This window comes from Pituophis catenifer, unplaced genomic scaffold, assembly GCF_029215685.1.
Source record: "Pituophis catenifer annectens isolate HBS135680 unplaced genomic scaffold, rPitCat1.0.hap2 SCAF_1, whole genome shotgun sequence".
Taxonomy (NCBI): domain Eukaryota; kingdom Metazoa; phylum Chordata; class Lepidosauria; order Squamata; family Colubridae; genus Pituophis; species Pituophis catenifer.
Genome location: NW_027256881.1, coordinates 247099021 through 247116172, shown reverse-complemented (window position 1 = coordinate 247116172; position 17152 = coordinate 247099021). Strand labels below are relative to the sequence as shown.

At 36.0% G+C, this 17152-nt stretch overlaps 1 protein-coding gene across 1 annotated transcript; it reads right to left on the bottom strand.

Moving 5' to 3' along the window:
• Window positions 1-211: 211 nt before the first annotated feature.
• Window positions 212-15983, bottom strand: MRPL23 (mitochondrial ribosomal protein L23). The gene is made up of 5 exons (XM_070957409.1): window positions 15909-15983; window positions 12996-13118; window positions 11882-11964; window positions 8580-8653; window positions 212-1783 (listed from the first exon to the last, which is right to left on the bottom strand). The coding sequence occupies exons 1-5, from the start codon at window positions 15923-15925 to the stop codon at window positions 1622-1624; spliced, it is 459 nt and encodes a 152-aa protein (XP_070813510.1). The 5' UTR covers window positions 15926-15983; the 3' UTR covers window positions 212-1621.
• Window positions 15984-17152: the final 1169 nt, after the last annotated feature.

Below are 17152 nucleotides of genomic sequence, written 5' to 3'. Positions count from 1 at the left end.
TTATACAGTACTGTATCTTTATCTCTGACTATCATTGTCCTGTAAGCATTATTTGCTGTTTAAAGTCCATGAGTTCAATTCAATGTATATGAGTTGTATTTTCTTATATGGGCAAGAAACTGGTAGGCAGATGCAAATATGTATTCATTATGTGTAATGCATAAGTATTGCTAATATTGTTGCAGTGTTCAAATTCTATACAGAGTGCATGTAGAATATTTTATTGGTTTATTGATCATTGCCTCTTGAGACACACACAGTACTGGGGCAGCAGTCATTACTGTTAACATGCCACAATTTAAGCATTTTGTTTTGCTTAACAAGTAAAACAAACTAGTACAAACAAGAACAGAAATCCACCCAAAAGCAAGATTTTATGGGCTAAAATATATTCATTCTTATTAGCCACGGTGTATTGGAACTGGGTAAAAATGGTTTCTTTTGATTACTACAGGATTTTTAAAAAATATTTTCAATATATATGTATTTTAAAACTCATGCCCTTGATCTACATTTCGGAACACTGGATGACATATAGTAGTCAATAGTTAAATAGGGATGTTGGCAACAAAATTTAAGCAGGTTTGGAATTTCAAAGTTGTACTTTTGTTTTTGAAGTTATTATTCTAAAAAAGTTAAAAAGTGGGAATTTCATAGATCTCCCTCCCTTACATCAAGAACATGTAACTCAAATATTTGTGCAGACTGTGGACACTGAGCTAAATAAGATCACTAGAGTTATGTTCATTTGCATAGAAAAATTCCTTGGAAAGCTTTTCAGAAAATAAATTGATTTGAAGTTTTCTTGCAGCCCACATCTAAAGTCAGCATAGCACTTACTGGTATCTCTACCTGGTGTGATCCCTAAAGTGAAAATCAGGGAACAATGAGATTGGTTCCAATCTTCTATTATTTCCTATTGCCAGAATGCTCAAAACATTTTAGGTTTTGTTCTGTCTAGCTACAGCCAACTCTGAACATTTTGAGTGGGCTATTTTCCCCTGAATTTTAGAAATGACCATTTTCCATTTCTATACACCCATATTCTCTAGAGATGGAGCCAACAAATAAAGAACATAGGCTGACAATGGATTTTACTGGATGAGATTCAGTTGGAATATGTATGTTTTGAGAACTTTAGGCTCCAAGAACACATTATACCATTTCCACCTCCAAACCAATACTCTGTTAATATGAGAAGAATCATATTCCATCTCACACTCCAAGGGTATTACCCCAGAGCAGCCCAACCCACCCAAAGATTTAGCGTGTCTCATTTTAGTGGTAACCGGATAATTCCAACTCTTAATACCTTGATCAGTACAATACCCATGTAGATATTGTCCAATGGTTTAATGAAGAACAGATACAAGTAAGCCTTCCTTGCCTCCAAACATGAAAATGAAATACAGTTAAAGCTGATGGAACTTGTTCCACACTTGCCATCTTCTATGTCTAGAGCTCTTCATGTTTTTACCAAAATAACTGCTGCACAAATAGGAATTAAATATATTTGTAAAGGTTTTACAAATACAATGGCATTTAAAAAAGGAAGTCTAAGACTGGATGAAAAGTGTTCATATCCCGCCAAGGTCCCCAACCTAAAACAGCAGATCTTCTATCAATGCCAAAACCAGTTAGGAACATCTCCACGTTTGAGATCATTAATTTTCTTCTCTTTCTCTTTTTCAACTTTGTTCTCAATTTCTTCAGAAGAGTCAGGCTCAGGAGCTTTGTCCTTGTCTGGAAACAAGTTTGGAAACTGGAAAGTCTGTCCTTCAGCCTAAAGACAGAAAACAAATGTTTAATCATGTGTTCCATGTAGTATCTGTTTCTTCAGATAACTATGGGAAATTTCAGCTAGTCCAGAAAAGAAAAGATGCATAATATTATCCTTTACTCTACCAGCCTTCCTGCCAAGGAACTCATAGTAACTGACTCAACTTCACTCAGTAAACGTATGGATAAGCAGAGTTTCTAATCTAAGTCACCTTTGCTATAGTACAAAATCCTAAATAGTATATCACATTACATTTTCTGGTTCTGTACTGCTGAGTTAACAGGCAAATATCCATTGCTAATTCAATAAACTCACAGTTACATTGGAAACACAATCACTAATGAAATATAGTGCAAGAATTTGTTGTACCACTTGAAATAACCTCAAGTCAACTAAGAAGCTGATCACATTAAACTTTCTCAAGACTCAAGATCACTCAAGACTTTCTTATTTCATCAAGCTGGCCTGACCTAAGTCTTTCCCCTTTTTAAATGGAAATTTTAAATTTGGTTTTAAATTATTGGGGTTTTAAATTTGTTCAGCCAAATTATTTAATTCATTTTATTTTATTTTAAATTTTGTATTTATATGTTTTATTCTATGGCTGTTCACCGCCCTGAGTCCTTCGGGAGTAGGGCGGTATATAAATTCAATAAAATAAATAAATAAATAAATAATAAATAATCACTGGGTGGGTGGGGTACTTTTGTATTTCTGACCTTAAATTTATAAGTCTTGATCTTAATTCCTGGTGACTATGTAGCCAAATCCATGCAGTTTTCTAGGTAACAATTCTGGACATAGTTTGCCATTACCTTCTTCCTAGGGCTGAGAATGAGTAACTGTCCCAAAGATATTCAACTGATTTAATGCCTATACCTAAGGCAAGAACGGAAGTCCAGTGTCCTCATGCTGGTCTAGCTCTTTAATCTTTACACCACACTTGCTCTCAATTAAAAAACAGAATATTAATTTTTAGCCAAAAGTACAATCAGAAAAGCACAGTTCTCAGTTGTAGCAGCTGTGACTGCATGAGTCCAAGAGAAGGTCTTCAGCAGTCTCAGAATGCATGATTTTCTTCCATATAATTATAAAGAGAAGTCCAACAATATCTTAACTCTATATACACCACATTACTCCACCAAGACAAGACAATGGAAGGGCACATGCACCTAAGGGCTTTACAAGGAACAGATAGGCATAGTGGATTGCATAGAAAACAAGGGCAAGGGAAGAAGATTGAAATGGAAAGCAAGGCACTAAATGATATGCAAATTTCTTTGCTCGGCTCAGATTTTTCTTCTATGATGGTAATTATAAAATATTATCAACTGAATTGCTATTAAAATGCATCTATTAAACACAACTGTGAGTAGTTCAACTTTATTTCTCTAGCTTCTGTCAATAAAACAGAAAATACCATGTCCATGCATTAAAGCATGGGTCATACCTATTTAGTGTCTCTGTATTTGCTGCATAAAGAAAATATACTAAACAGAACTGTATAAATAATATGATTTATAAAGGGATTTGTGAAGTTATGTAATTCCTGAAACGCAGTATTAAATTTTTTTAGCAGTCATTCTTCATAATGAAGAGTGTCAATGCCAACACAGAACATTGCCACAGACTCAACGTCTCCCATTTGGAAAACAATAATCTACTGACCTTTTAGCTTTTATTTAGCAGCAGGAACCTATTATTCAAGAACAGCATTTTATTCTGTTGACATTATCTATTTTTCCATATTGTATGCAGTGTTGACAATCTTGTTAAAATCAACTCTTGTCAGCTTTCCATTCTCTTCAAGTAGAAGACTAAGACTAATAAAACTATCAGACAATAGCGTGGCACAGAAAGATGTGTTATAAAAATAAGGTCTGGAGCTATTTTGGAAGGTATTTTCCAGAATACCTTAACAGCTTTTGGCCATCGCTAAAGGACTAAAAAAAGAACTAAAAATCAGCACATAAACTTAAGACTATAAGAGCACACTTGCTATCCTTTAAAATCAAAACTTTACTCACAAATGAACCAGGTTTTGCCAACCAATCCTAGTCTTCAGCTATTAATCTGTACTATGAGCAAAGCAATTGGACTCACAAAAGTGCAGCTATAAGTTTCAATTTTACTTGCTGGTATGCATTAACAAGCATCCTATTTCTTCTTGGACTCACTGAACATGAACAATTGGTTCCACTCTTTTCCAGTACCATAATTCTCCAGAAATGCTGCAGAAGTAGATTTTCAGCATCAGCAGGAAACTGAACACCCCTTCTAATGCTGTGATTAAAATGAACAGAACCTCAAAGTACAACATTGGGGCACAATTCAAAGTTCTACTTGGACCCAGGTAGTATACTCCTTCCAAAACAACAACAACTACTCAATGCCACCACTGTGGTTTGCAGAAAGTCATTTCCATAATATGTCTTCTATGAGGAAAAACTAGGCAGTGTTTTGAGAAGTTGCACAGCTCTCAAACGTTCTATCTAGAGTGGGAGGGGGTTATCTAGTGAAATCAAAGCCTGGGTATTTTCCAGAAGCAATACATTAGTTGTTGTTTGCTTGTTTGTTTGAAGGAAAAACTGAACTGGTTCTTATTGGCTGAAAAAAAAAGGGTTTTGCTTTATTATTTGAATATGGTTGTTGTCCACATTACTTTTAACAGGATCCGTCAGGATAGACACATTTTTTAAAAAAAAAAAAATACTAAAACAACAAATATAACTGCAAAGACAGCACTGGAAACCCATCAGGCAATGTTTGTATGGTTGCCACCTGCATGTTATACTTGCATGTACAACATCATCACTGACTGATGTTGCTATGCATACTACGGTTTGGCTTGCTGCCAAGGTGAGAACTGAGAGGCCTTGTCTATGATAGACACAGCCCTTCTGTCTAAAAAGGAAGGATATGGCCTACAAAGATGAGCCATGGTTCTAATCCTTGCACTTCTCTTCTACACTTGTTACATTTGTCACTACATTACTAAAGCAAATGACTCAGAGTGGATGTTTCCATGAAGCACCACATATTATCCCACCTTCTCATTTTATTTGAAGGCAATGGAGGAAGATTCAACACAATGGATACAAGCTCTTGAAGAAAAGGCTCACTGATGCCATTTCAAGGCTGGTCAAAACCAAATATTGAGCAGAAATCAATCTGTATCTGGAACCTTTTAATAAACAAAAGTCAGTGCAGACAATTTGGCTCTTTCCATCCCTTGTTTTGCCGAGAAATGCTGATCTTGGCTGGCAGCCAGAAAGGATTTGAAACCGCCAAGATATTACATTGAACTCTCAAAACTGAAAGCTTTATAAATCCTCCACAATACTGAGCAGTAATTTTGCACTGGTTTGACTCTTGCATGCTGAAAGCTTTATGAAAAATAGTTAGTGTGCATGTTCAGTAGTTAGTACATTTTGACCATCCTATAGCTTGAACCATATCTCCAGGAATAACTGTGCCATAAGAGTCTTTTAACTCATTTGAAGTCACATGTGAGTATCTGTAATAGATTCAATCATTTGGCTTAGTAAAGAAAATGGTTAATGGCCCCTTGCTGATAAGCTGTTTTAGCATACATTGTAGCACAACATTTTATAAACGAAAAAAAATGTAGACTCCAAGTCAATTAAATTTTGCTCAACTTGTTCTTGGGGATATTGCCACATCTGTCAAGTAGTCACTACTACAGCTTCTATATAGCCATCGAAGAAGCACATTTATGGAACTTCATAATAACCTGGTTAATATAAATGATTGGCCCCCAATCAGGGGAAAAAAATGATTTTTAGACTTTCTAACAGAGGCGATTATTGACTCTGCAAACAAGCAGAAACAAGAACATAATTTTCAAGGCACAGAAACAAATTTTCACTGTCATGAAGAAGTTGGTTCTAACTTTTAAAATAGAAAAGGCAAGAAGTAGTTCTGTTTTATAACCATGGTTACAAAATGTTTTCTCCTGAGGAGGAGGGGAAAAGCACATAAAGAACAAACTGAAACTACAGAAGGTGATGCTGACCACAAGCAATAATTTGAGGTCATTTGCAATGGCAGACAAATACTATCTGAACTAAGGAGGGGAAAACCCCACCCTCATTTGCCAAGTTTGGGATACGAAAGAAAAAGTCCTCTGTCTTCAAGGTAACCTGGATTGCTACATATATGTATCAGTTCTCTCCTTCCACCCATACTGCTATGTATTATATGTTGTCCAACCATCAGAGTTTTCATCTTCCAACACTTGAATGCAATGATTAATGTGTGCATATTATATTGCATAAGTTGGCCTGGAAATCAGAAGCTGATGACTTCCAGAATAGAGAAATGTAACTGCTGCTTTCAAGACAAAACAGTATTTTTCAGATACCTAAGAATGCCAACTCCTCAAGAAACTAACACAAGGAAGAATAATGCTGCCACCTATTGACTATTTAAGAAAGCCAACATTAAAAAAGAAAAACTTTCCCAAACAGAATGCTTTCTTACAAAATTACCTGGAACTTGCCATAAACATGAACTCGCTTAAGCCATGGATTTGTTTGTGCCAATATAAGGGTGAACCAGAAGTTGAATTAAGGCAAAACAAGGAAGATATTTAAATGATCAGCAAGTATGCATGAATCTAAAATTAAAGCCTCTTACTTCACCTACATAAATAAAGTCTAGGTAAGCCTGCTGAATTATGATAACCATTTCAGCATAGAAGTGCAGGGTACATCAAAGAATAAGTATAATATTTTTCTTCCCACATTTAATGGAATACTGAATTAAAGACAGGCCAGCTACAAAACTGAAATAGGAACCCCACAGAATTAGCTATAACTATAAACAACTCTTACAAGGTATTATTGGTGAAATACTTTCCAGTCTGGAGCAGATAACAGTCAGTGTTTAGAATAAGATCAAAATCAACTTCAAGTATTATATAGGTAAGGCTACATTTGTTAAGACTGAAGAAACATTCCATTGGCCTACAGGCAGTTAAAAATAGATAAAAGTCATTTCCAAGATCAGCTATTCTCATTAGTATGCACGGCAAATTCTTAGGAATAGTAAAGATGCCAAAAACAAAACACACACACACACACAAAACAAACATGGAGTCCTGTAACACCCAGCCTTCAGAGTGACAAGCCAAGAGCAAAAAAAACATGTCAATTTAGGTTTAGATATGTAAGTAAACATATTTTAAAGTGGGGATGGGGGAAAGAGACATGTGTAGGCCCTGCCCTTCTCTCAAGTCCAGAAAAACGGAGGCACTCAGCCAGACTGAATTTCAGAGAAACTCAAAAGCCCCAATGCTTTTTAGATACTTCTTTCTGATGCATCTTCAGAGATGAAATCCTGCCCTTTGAAGGAAGATGGAGTTAGCTATGGATGATTGATTTTACAGTAAGCACGAGAGAGAGAGAGAGACAGACAGAGAGACGGAGAGAGAGAAGCTACAAATATTATCAGTGATAATAGCAAAAACTTTTATTGTTCTCCTGCTCCAAAGTGGATGAGCAGCTCAGTCACTGCTCTACCCAAGTACTTATAAAATAACAGAACCCACTCAGGGCTAGGTTAACCATCTTGGGTCTATGATATGCAACACTAAGAGAACAGAGTAGAGGAATCAGTAACTGGATGTAGTTTTGTAGTTCTTTACTGGAGAAAAAGCTGCTATTTGAACAACTGAACTAACAGTGTGGTGGGGAGAGAAATCAATCTAATGTGCAGCTTAATGAGATCCATCAAGGTCCTACAATAGAGCACGAATATATCTCTTCTACCTGATTTTCTGATTTCATATTAAGTGACAAGAATATCCTTAGGCCATAAAAAAAAAAAATCTCCTTCTAGAAAATAAAAAGTAGTGGTTATCCAGTGGTTTGTTTTCAACTTTACCCATCTATCCAGAAAAAAGGGGAAAAGATAAGGAGTTAATTCTATAAGCAGGAAGGGGGCAACTGGTAACTAAGTGACTAGATTACCCTTTGGGGCATACATACTTCTGCAAAAAGCTATGGCTGAGCTATTTTATGAGTAGGAAAGTCTCCCCGCAACAGCCAGTTTATCAGAATGCCCACAGCAAGCTTACAAAAATCCAAACATGCCCATTAATTTCAAAATTAATGGGCATGTTTAATTTGCCTTCTCTTATATTCTACCATACAATTAACAAACAAAAACCCTCTGTGTATTTATCTCAATAGTATTCAATCTATAGGATTTGCTCTCTTTTGATCTAGATGCTCTGAGAGGTAATGGGGGAAAATAAGGTTGACTTTCATAATTTTTGTTTAGGAACTTATGGCAAATCCATATATTTTCAAGCAGAGAATTTCACAACATCTTATCCTAAGTGCTAAAGCCCAGTTTAGCTATGTAATGTGGATTGTTCATGAAGCTTTTCAAAAGAAATCTCCACAGAGACTTTTACAATGCCACATATGCCAATTAGTATAAAACTGAACATTTAAATATTAATAGGCTAAGTTATCAATGACAGTGTTCTGACTACTTCTTACTCCTTCAGCAGCTGGTCATTCCAAGTTAATTCCTAGGATTTTTTTTTTCCAAGTAGCAGTTTTGCCTTCAAAGAACTTAAGAGCAGTTCCCTCAGACCAGACTGGCTGAAATTTGCATCCTGTTTCCCCAGGGCTCAATTGCTTTTCAATACCCTTTAGAAAAACAATGTCTTCATAACAGAATTTTGAAACCCATAAATAATTGACTCAACTAAAATCTACCACAAGTCCCTCACTTTCCCAGCTTCCAAACAGATGCATTTACTCACCAACTGTACATAGGCAACCTTGTAGTCTGGCTTCTTGATTCGTCTATTTTTGTCATCCCTCTGTTTGTTTGAGCCTGTTAAATAGACCAACATATTGACTTACCAAAAGCTAATGGTTCCTTTTGCCTACCCTTTCAGTTAGAGAAAACAGGAATCATATTTACGTGATGTCTAGAAAGGAGCCTGTGGCTACTCCTAAGTGGGTAAACTCTTCTCTCAGAGCAGAAGTATTTAGGACTGGCGCATTAATCATGCAGCAATTTTACCGCTTACAAGTTGCTGAATCTCATACTCACACATTATAGTTGTCTTGACAAAGAAACGAGAGTCTCTCAAGGCTAAACCTTCCCAGTTTCTTGCATTTCTTTTCAAAAGATTTCGTTTCTAGTTCCCTGATCATCCGTACTTTTCTCATCTGAATCTATGTCATTATTTCTCCTCAATCGCTTTTTCTAAATTTGTTCCAGTTTCTTCCAATACCCAAGTATGTTTTCTGTTCCAGAATACAAAGTGCTTAGAATAGAACCTGCTTTGGAGGTGGGACTGATCATCAAAGGATTAGATGAGGAATTGTTCCTTCTTGGGATTTAGAAACCATCCTTTTATTCATGCAACCTTTTATTTACAGCTACATTGCACTCATCTTTTCAGTCAATTAGTGTTCCAAGGTCTTTTACATAAATGTTGTAATTTGTGTAATGTGTTGTAATGTTTAATTGTTGTAAGCCACCCAGCATTATGCATACGCAATGGGTGCCTATATAAATTATAAATTATTAATACAAATATTGACTTCTGTGGCAGCCCACTCAATATGTTTGATGAGTTCTGAGGATATTTTCAAAGTAGCCTATGATTAAATATTGCTAATCAGAAAGCTGTGAGATATGTTATCCAATGATTTGCTGAATATATAATACATCTACAGCATTCCTACAATCAGCATTCCTTCTGTAAGTGATGTCATTATTCTTCTTTCTTTCCTATCAGCTTTAGAATTGGCACCTATATTAAGTAATTATCTACAGTTCTCTGTTTCCTACTACCTTCTCTCATTTTTAAAATAAGAGTTAATATTTCTCTTCTTCCTATCATTTAGCAGTGCACCCATTCTCCAGGGTTTCTCAAATATAACACACAAAGATTCAACCATCTCAATAGTATGTCCCTTAACCATCCTATGATGCAACTCACTTAGCTCTGGAGCTTTAAATCCAAATTTCTTTTAGCCTTACATTTCAATCCTACCTCTTTATTCTATTCTTCACCATTTTCAAGGGAAATACAGGTCCTCTGTTTGGAGAACACTGAGCCAAACTAAGAGTACAGCAACAGAGCTACACCCCCCCGCCTCCGGCGTTCTAGCCTTGCTATTGTTGTCTTAGTACCGTTAGCATTTTGCCGTTTTTGTGACGAAGTTACTATCTTTTCTCTTTTATTTTGAACATGTCTAAAGAAGCCTTTCTTGTTACATTCATCAGCCTCAATTTGTTCAGAGCTTTTGCTTTCTTGACAGGAGTTCTTCAGTTGCAGACTGCCTATATTTTTTCTAATTAATTTTTTTATTGATTATCGGCATGTATTCTTTTTCCAGATTCCCCATAAGCTCTTTGTGTTCTGACATTTGCTTCTTTTGTCCTCCCTCCTTTGATTTGCTTGTAATTGTGGCTTTATAAACTCTCACCCACTATAAACAACTTTTTCTATCACTGTTTCAATTGAAAAATTCATTTCTTTATAAGTTGAAGGTATGTGTTGAATTACAACGAGTTCTTTTTAGTTTTCTTCAATATCAAGAACTCCAATTTTACACAATCACTTTCCCCCATCGTTTTATACATCTATATCAACAATTATATCACTAACTTAGTTGTAGGCTAATATCAAGTCCAGGGTAGTCAATCCTTTTGTGCATTCTTCCATTCTGTGATTGAAACAGCTGACAGCAAAACAAGTCATACATTTTCTAGAAGGCCTATCTCTGGCACAGTTTAACTCACCATTTCCTCTGCATTTTCGATTTATTTTAATCCAAATGTGTATCAAAAGTTCATTCACTAGAATTTCTGAGGTGTTGCTATTTTGAACATACAATGCAATTCCTCTTCCCTTATTTCTATTACGTGCATTCCTTTTCACTAGACTATATCCTTTAGTTCAGTGGTGAAATGTAAAATTTGTTACTACCAATTCTGTGAGTGTGGCTTGGTGGTGGTGGGGTAATGTGACTGGATGGGCGTGGCCAACTTTTTTTTTTTTTTTTTTTTACTTTTAAAAGCATTTTTCGATCCCAGTTGAGTTGCCTGATCGTCAGAGGCTTTTTTTTTCTTTTAAAAGCATTTTTTCTACAACCTTTTCGGCCAAAGAGGTTGCAGAAAAAAATGCTTTTAAAAGCCTCTGACGATCAGGCAACTCAGCTGGGATCGTTAGAGGCTTTTAAAAGCATTTTTTTCTATAGCCTCTTCAGCAGAAAAAAATGTTTTTAAAAGCTTCTGACGATCCCAGCTGAGCCACGCGATCATCGGAGGCTTTTTTTTTAACTTTTAAAAGCATTTTTTTTCCCGCTGAAGAGGTTGTAGAAAAAATGCTTTTAAAAGTAAAAAAAAAAAAAGTCTCTGATGATCGCGCAGCTCAGCTGGGCATGGGGGAGAGGCGCAGGGATTTTTGCTACCAGTTCTCCGAACCACCTGCTGCCATCGCTACCGGATCGGGCGAACTGGTCTGAACCGGGAGCATTTCACCCCTGCTTTAGTTACTATACTAAAGCCATGGAAGTCATTCCATCAGCCTTTGTTACATCTATTAAATTGTATTTGTATTTTTCTGTTAACAGTTTAAAGTCATCTTACTGAATTCCCACAGTCTCAGCATTTATTTCAAAACAGTAAAAGCCATGAATTTCAGAAAACTGGCTTCCTACCTTGTTCTACAGACATAACTCAAATGTGCTGGATTTAATCTGCAATTCTGCCTTGCACAAACCCAATAGGGTTTGAGTGTTTTCATCCTAAAGTATTATATGAAGTGAAATAACTTGATTTAAGAAGGATAAATCAAGTATCAGTTTTGGACTAGAACAATACTTTTTTAAAATTAATATAATCTCCAGTTTGATTCTCATAAAAACAAAGAAATGACAAGTTCCAATTCATGTAAGAATTGACTATTTTGCAAAGGAATATAAATTGCACTAATCAACAGGCAGCAATTGTTTCTTTAAATAGCAAATATTTAGAAAACAAAAAGTATGTGAAAGAGTTTGTCAATCATGAATAATCAATGTTCTTCAGTTGAAGACTCACCAAACTGTATCCTGGTTCGTACAGCAGCTACTGGCACATTATATATTTTTTCAAGATAGTCTTTCAATTCTATTCTTGTCATGCTGTACCAAAAGCAAGCAAACAGTTGGAGCACATTAAGGAACAATGTCAGAACATTAATTTCAGTAAGTATAATGTTATTCAGTAATTCCAGTCTTTGAAAGAAGCATCCTGATATATTGGAAAACTATTTTATTAACAATGTGAAAGCTAAGAAAGCTCAAGTCAGACAAGAGAAAAGATCTTATTATGCAGGTCCCACAGAGAGACAGGAATTGTTACTCATGAGGTTACATTCTCCTGAAAGAGAGACTTCTGAGATTTCTGCTAGAACTCAATCTAAGAATTGAATGGAGCAACCTGGATGAAGTCGAGTTAGCACTTTTGACCACTATCTTGGGGACAGACAGGATTATACTATTTGAATTTTTCACTTTGGCAATGTACAACATGTATTAAATGTACATTTTGAACAAAAAACCATGAATCTTACAGTAGCGCTGGGGTCTGTGAAACACAGAAGAGGCTTCGCTGACATTTTTAGAATCAGTTATGTAATAATGCAGCATGGTGTGTTTACAGGGCTATTCCAGGAAATACATGGGAAAAAGTAAACTCTTTTTTAAGTATAAAAAATATAGAGAAAAACTCCCAGGCACTTAAACATTTATAAAATATGCAATCCTGAACTGCTTCCAGGTTCAATTGGGAAAATTTTACTATAGATCTACTAAATTTTACTATAGTAGACACTGATCTACTATAGATCAGTGTTTCTCAACCTCAGCACCTATGGAGGGAAACAGACTATTTCAGAATTCTCCCAAGCCTCTATCTGATCCAATAAAAAAGAATCAATCCACTGAGATATGGACAGAGAAGTGTAAGAACCATCACTCTCGTCAGAGTTGTGGAACAGCCTACAGGGAACACAATGTACATCCAGATGAACAAGCAAACCGGCTCCAGTTGTTACTGATAACTTTGCATAATGTACTTGCTTCACCGTTATCTCTGAGAAACTGGATAACATTATTCCAAATAGCTTAACTCAAGAAGAAATGTGTAATCTTCTTCATATGTATGTACTTACTCCATGGGGATGCGGAACTGTACCGTATCTTCTGGCAGTGGGACGCCAGGCCTCACCAGGGTCAAGAAGTAATCTGTCCGGAAAATTCTTGTTGGAGGATTTCCGAACTGATAAAGCGGATAACTACGGACAAAGAAAATAAATATTTCTGAGAACGATGGAATTCTTGTAAATGTAAAGCATGTGGAGAATGTAAAATCTGACTAGAAATTGTCTTTAATATAAGGAGTGTTTTTGTCTTATGCATACATGGCTAAAGAAAGGAAGCAATAAAAATTAATGTGCTATGTTTCCAATAATTACCTCCAACCTAAATACAACTGTATTAGGCTTTCTAGTCGATGGTATATAGCAGAATAAAGCGAAGAATAAAATAAATAATAAAATAAAGCAGTAAGAAATTAATCCATTCTGAACTTTCAACGTTGGTGTAATATTTCAGATGTTAAGGTGACATACAACACCCATGTATATATTTATATACTTATTGGCAAATTATTATTAAATTAGTAAATTATTATATGTAATACATTATAATTAAACTAAGTGTTCAGGGGCTTTTTTGCCCTAGAAGCAATTGTATCATCAATATCCCCATATGTTCCAGAAGACTATTTGGACAATTTCCAAATCCCTTAAGAAGAAAACAGTTACACTATTTCTTGTGTAAACAGTTACTGAGAATGAATACTATATGAACTTACAGATAGCAGAATATTTATGAAAGCTGCAATCTTATGTTAAAAGCAGGTATTGTATATTTCATTTACAGGAAATGTTATGGCTATCATATTAAATGTAAATAATGTAACAGCAGGAACAAACAACTGAAGCAAACAGGTAAATAATAATTATAATCATAATAAAGCACAAATAAAAAAGGACAATAAAAACACTTCAGAATAATTTTATACTTTGAGCACTTAAAACTTACTTCAAATATTATAAAATTTTGTACAAATAATGTTCTCTAGAAATTAAATGGGATTTGCATATGCCTTACGATATATAGTATCACAGTTTGTACAAAACATTGTATATGTTTTTCCAGTAATAAGCCTTCCCATGATAACTGAGATTATGTGATAATGAAAGCCTTTTTCAAGCAATGTACATGAGCATTTCTAATGTGAAGTGATTTCAAAAAGTTTGGACATGGAAGCACTTACAAAAGAGAGGAAAGTCATTAAGATGCTCAGTTGATAAATTTCACACACAATGAACAAGAAACATGCAAACTTCCAAGGTATACTGAACTACCAAGGAAAAGAAATCTAAGACCAAAATTACTTCATTAGAACCAGTGTGGAATTAACATCTTAGTAAGGAAACGTCAGGATATGAATGCAAGAATCGGAGGAGAGAACGTAAAGCTAAAAGTAATATAACTGAGCATATTCCTACAGTTCTGTGAAATACATTTCTGATACCGTAGTTTATGCAGATAACCCTACAGAAAGTCAAGAGTTAATTGAAATAAACATAGGAGAAAAAGAGCAGCAGGATTCAAGAGAGACTCTTTGAGGTAATATTTTTATTCAAACTTTCTACCTACAAGTAAAACAATCATGGGCAAAATATCAAGAGGTATCTCCTTTCTAAAACTGAAACCTATGACTTTTGCTAAATATTAATGGATATTAAAGTTGCATATAAAAACAGTCCATATTTAGATAATCATTAATAAAACTTTCCTGACCAGAGTTACAAATTGTTTAACTGAGTCTTCCTGCAAGTTTAAATCATATCCCTCTGATAATCACATTCACATTTATATAGGATCTGGCTTCACTGTAATATGTAAACATGAAGTAGGAATGAACTGTCACCAATGAGTTTAAATTTGATTTAAATTTGAAATAAAGAGATTAATCCTACAGAAGAGGCAATGGCAAGCTTAATAAGCACATTTCAATGAGATACTTGGATAATAAAGATCAGAATAAAGCAATAATTTTATGGGTGTGTGTGTAACAAATAGCTATGAAAGTTATACACCAAGAAAAAAGTACTTGCCTTCTGAATTATGGATTTAAGAGATGAATACTAAGAGTACTTACAAACAGCAAGAAAAAATAATAATCAGTTTTGGATGAAATAAAGACTGATTGCTCCTTTGAGAGAATGATCAGCAAGCACACTTTGAGCATGTAATGGGAGGTAATTTTGGACCACAAACCTCTATTATGCTTGGCAAGGTTGATAAAAGTATAAGAAGAGCAATGCAATGGTGTAGATGGACAGCATGAAATAAATTATTGAAATGTCCTTGGAAGAGCTGCAAATTGTGACTAGAAACAGATTGAAACGGTGGGCATTTGTCCAGTCGCCTGGAATCAAACCAAGGCGGTGACATTTAATAACCACTACCGGTAAGTATTTATCTATCACACTATTAAAAAAAGAAAAAGAAAAGCATTATACAACCGATAATCACATAGGCTGACAGGGAAGGGGAAAAGGGAAAGGAAAGGAAGAAGGAAGGAAGGAAGGGGAAGGGGAAGGGGAAGGGGGAAGGGAAGGGAAGGGAAGGGGAAAAGAAAAGAAAAGAAAAGAAAAGAAAAGAAAAGAAAAGAAAAGAAACCCACTCCCTCTCTCATTTGAAAACAAGGGAAGCCGAACACGTGAGGAGGCGTTACGCGTGCTTTGCAAAGCACCTCCTAGAATAGGGCACTGCACAAAACTAGCATTTCCAGTTTCGAAATGTTTTAACTCCCGTCGAGCTTGCAACTTGCAAACAAGCATCTATATGAAAGCGGAGGCAGGCGACCCTGGAAAGGCTTGCTCTGCAGATGGGGAGCCCAGGAGAACCCGCCAGCGGGACCCAAAGACGGGACTGTCCCGCGCTCAGCTGAGCTGCCAAGGTCAGGGAAAGCCCGGGACTGGGGAGGGGGGGGCAGCGGGAGTACTCACAAAGCCCGCCGAGCCATGATTCCCACTTGGCCCCGCCGGAGCCTTCATCAGCTGCGGAAGAGCAGAAGAATATCCGGGGAAAGAAGACCGTATAGAGGTAGGAAAGACAAGACTCGCAACACCAAGGCGCGGCAAACTTGAACGCGGTAGCTTTTTTTTTTTTTAAGACGCTCTTTTCCAATTTGGCGAGAAAGCGGGGCGAGAGGCGTCTGGAAGCTGCAAAGCCGACATTCGGGGCTTCCATCGTAAATTAAGGCGGCGGCATGAATTCTTCCTACGAAGCCTAAACCATCCCCGTAGAAATAAAAGTTTAAAAGTCTCGGGATGGACTCCCATGTATCGAGGGATATTTCTCTAAGATTTCGAGCTGCAATGCTAAGAGAGCCCAATGTAGAGGAGAGAGAGAGAGAGAGAGAGAGAGAGAGAGAGAGATATGATAGATTGAAAGAGAGAGAGACAGATTGGTAGATAGGTAGCTAGGTTGATTAGGTAGGTAGATTAGGTAGGTAGGTATAGATATAGATATATCAAAAATTATCTCTATATAAAAATATATATTTATATTTACGATTGAAACTATCTATCTATCTATCTATCTATCTATCTATCTATCTATCTATCTATCAATCTATCTATCTACTGTTGACCTCACCCCATTCCTAAGAGGTCTGTAAGGGGCGTGCATAAGCATACCAAAGTGCCTATCCTCCCTATGCTAATGTCCCTTTTATTCGTATCCATTTCATATATTCATAATCATGTTTATCTGTAATCTTATATATGCTTGATAAAAAAATAAATAAAAATAAATGTATGTATGTATGTATCGAAAATTCAGAAATAAAAAAGAGAATAGCAAAAAATATAATATTAAATAGTCTGGGTTTGTTTTTTTCTGTGCATGGCTATTAGCCCTGCCAGGTGGTTCTGGGTTACTGTGATTCATTAGCCCACCTTAGGTGAAGCATCTGTATGATCTTGACTTATTCCTAAAGAAAAGGAAAAAAAAACCCTTTGCAGAACTGGACCTAGAAATATCAAAGTTGTAAATTGAAGGGCTGGAATTGTTGGGAGTGTGACGGGCACATCTCAGAACTATGCAATGGCAAAGAGCAGGGTTTCCCAAACTGTTGAGATGTACCTCCTTTTGGGAAGTCCAGACAGAGTCCAGGGGAGGTGTGAAGAATCTTTTAGTTGTGCATTGTTAGAATAAATGTTGTAAACTGCCCAGAATCACTTAGATG

Excerpts from the sequence above, each read along its gene's own strand:
- MRPL23 (XM_070957409.1), bottom strand. Across the intron at positions 11,965-12,995 it reads CAGTTCCGCATCCCCATGGA|CATGACAAGAATAGAATTGA; the intron begins GTAAGTACATAC and ends CTTTTGGTACAG. Across the intron at positions 1,784-8,579 it reads AGGTTGCCTATGTACAGTTG|GCTGAAGGACAGACTTTCCA; the intron begins GTGAGTAAATGC and ends TTCTGTCTTTAG.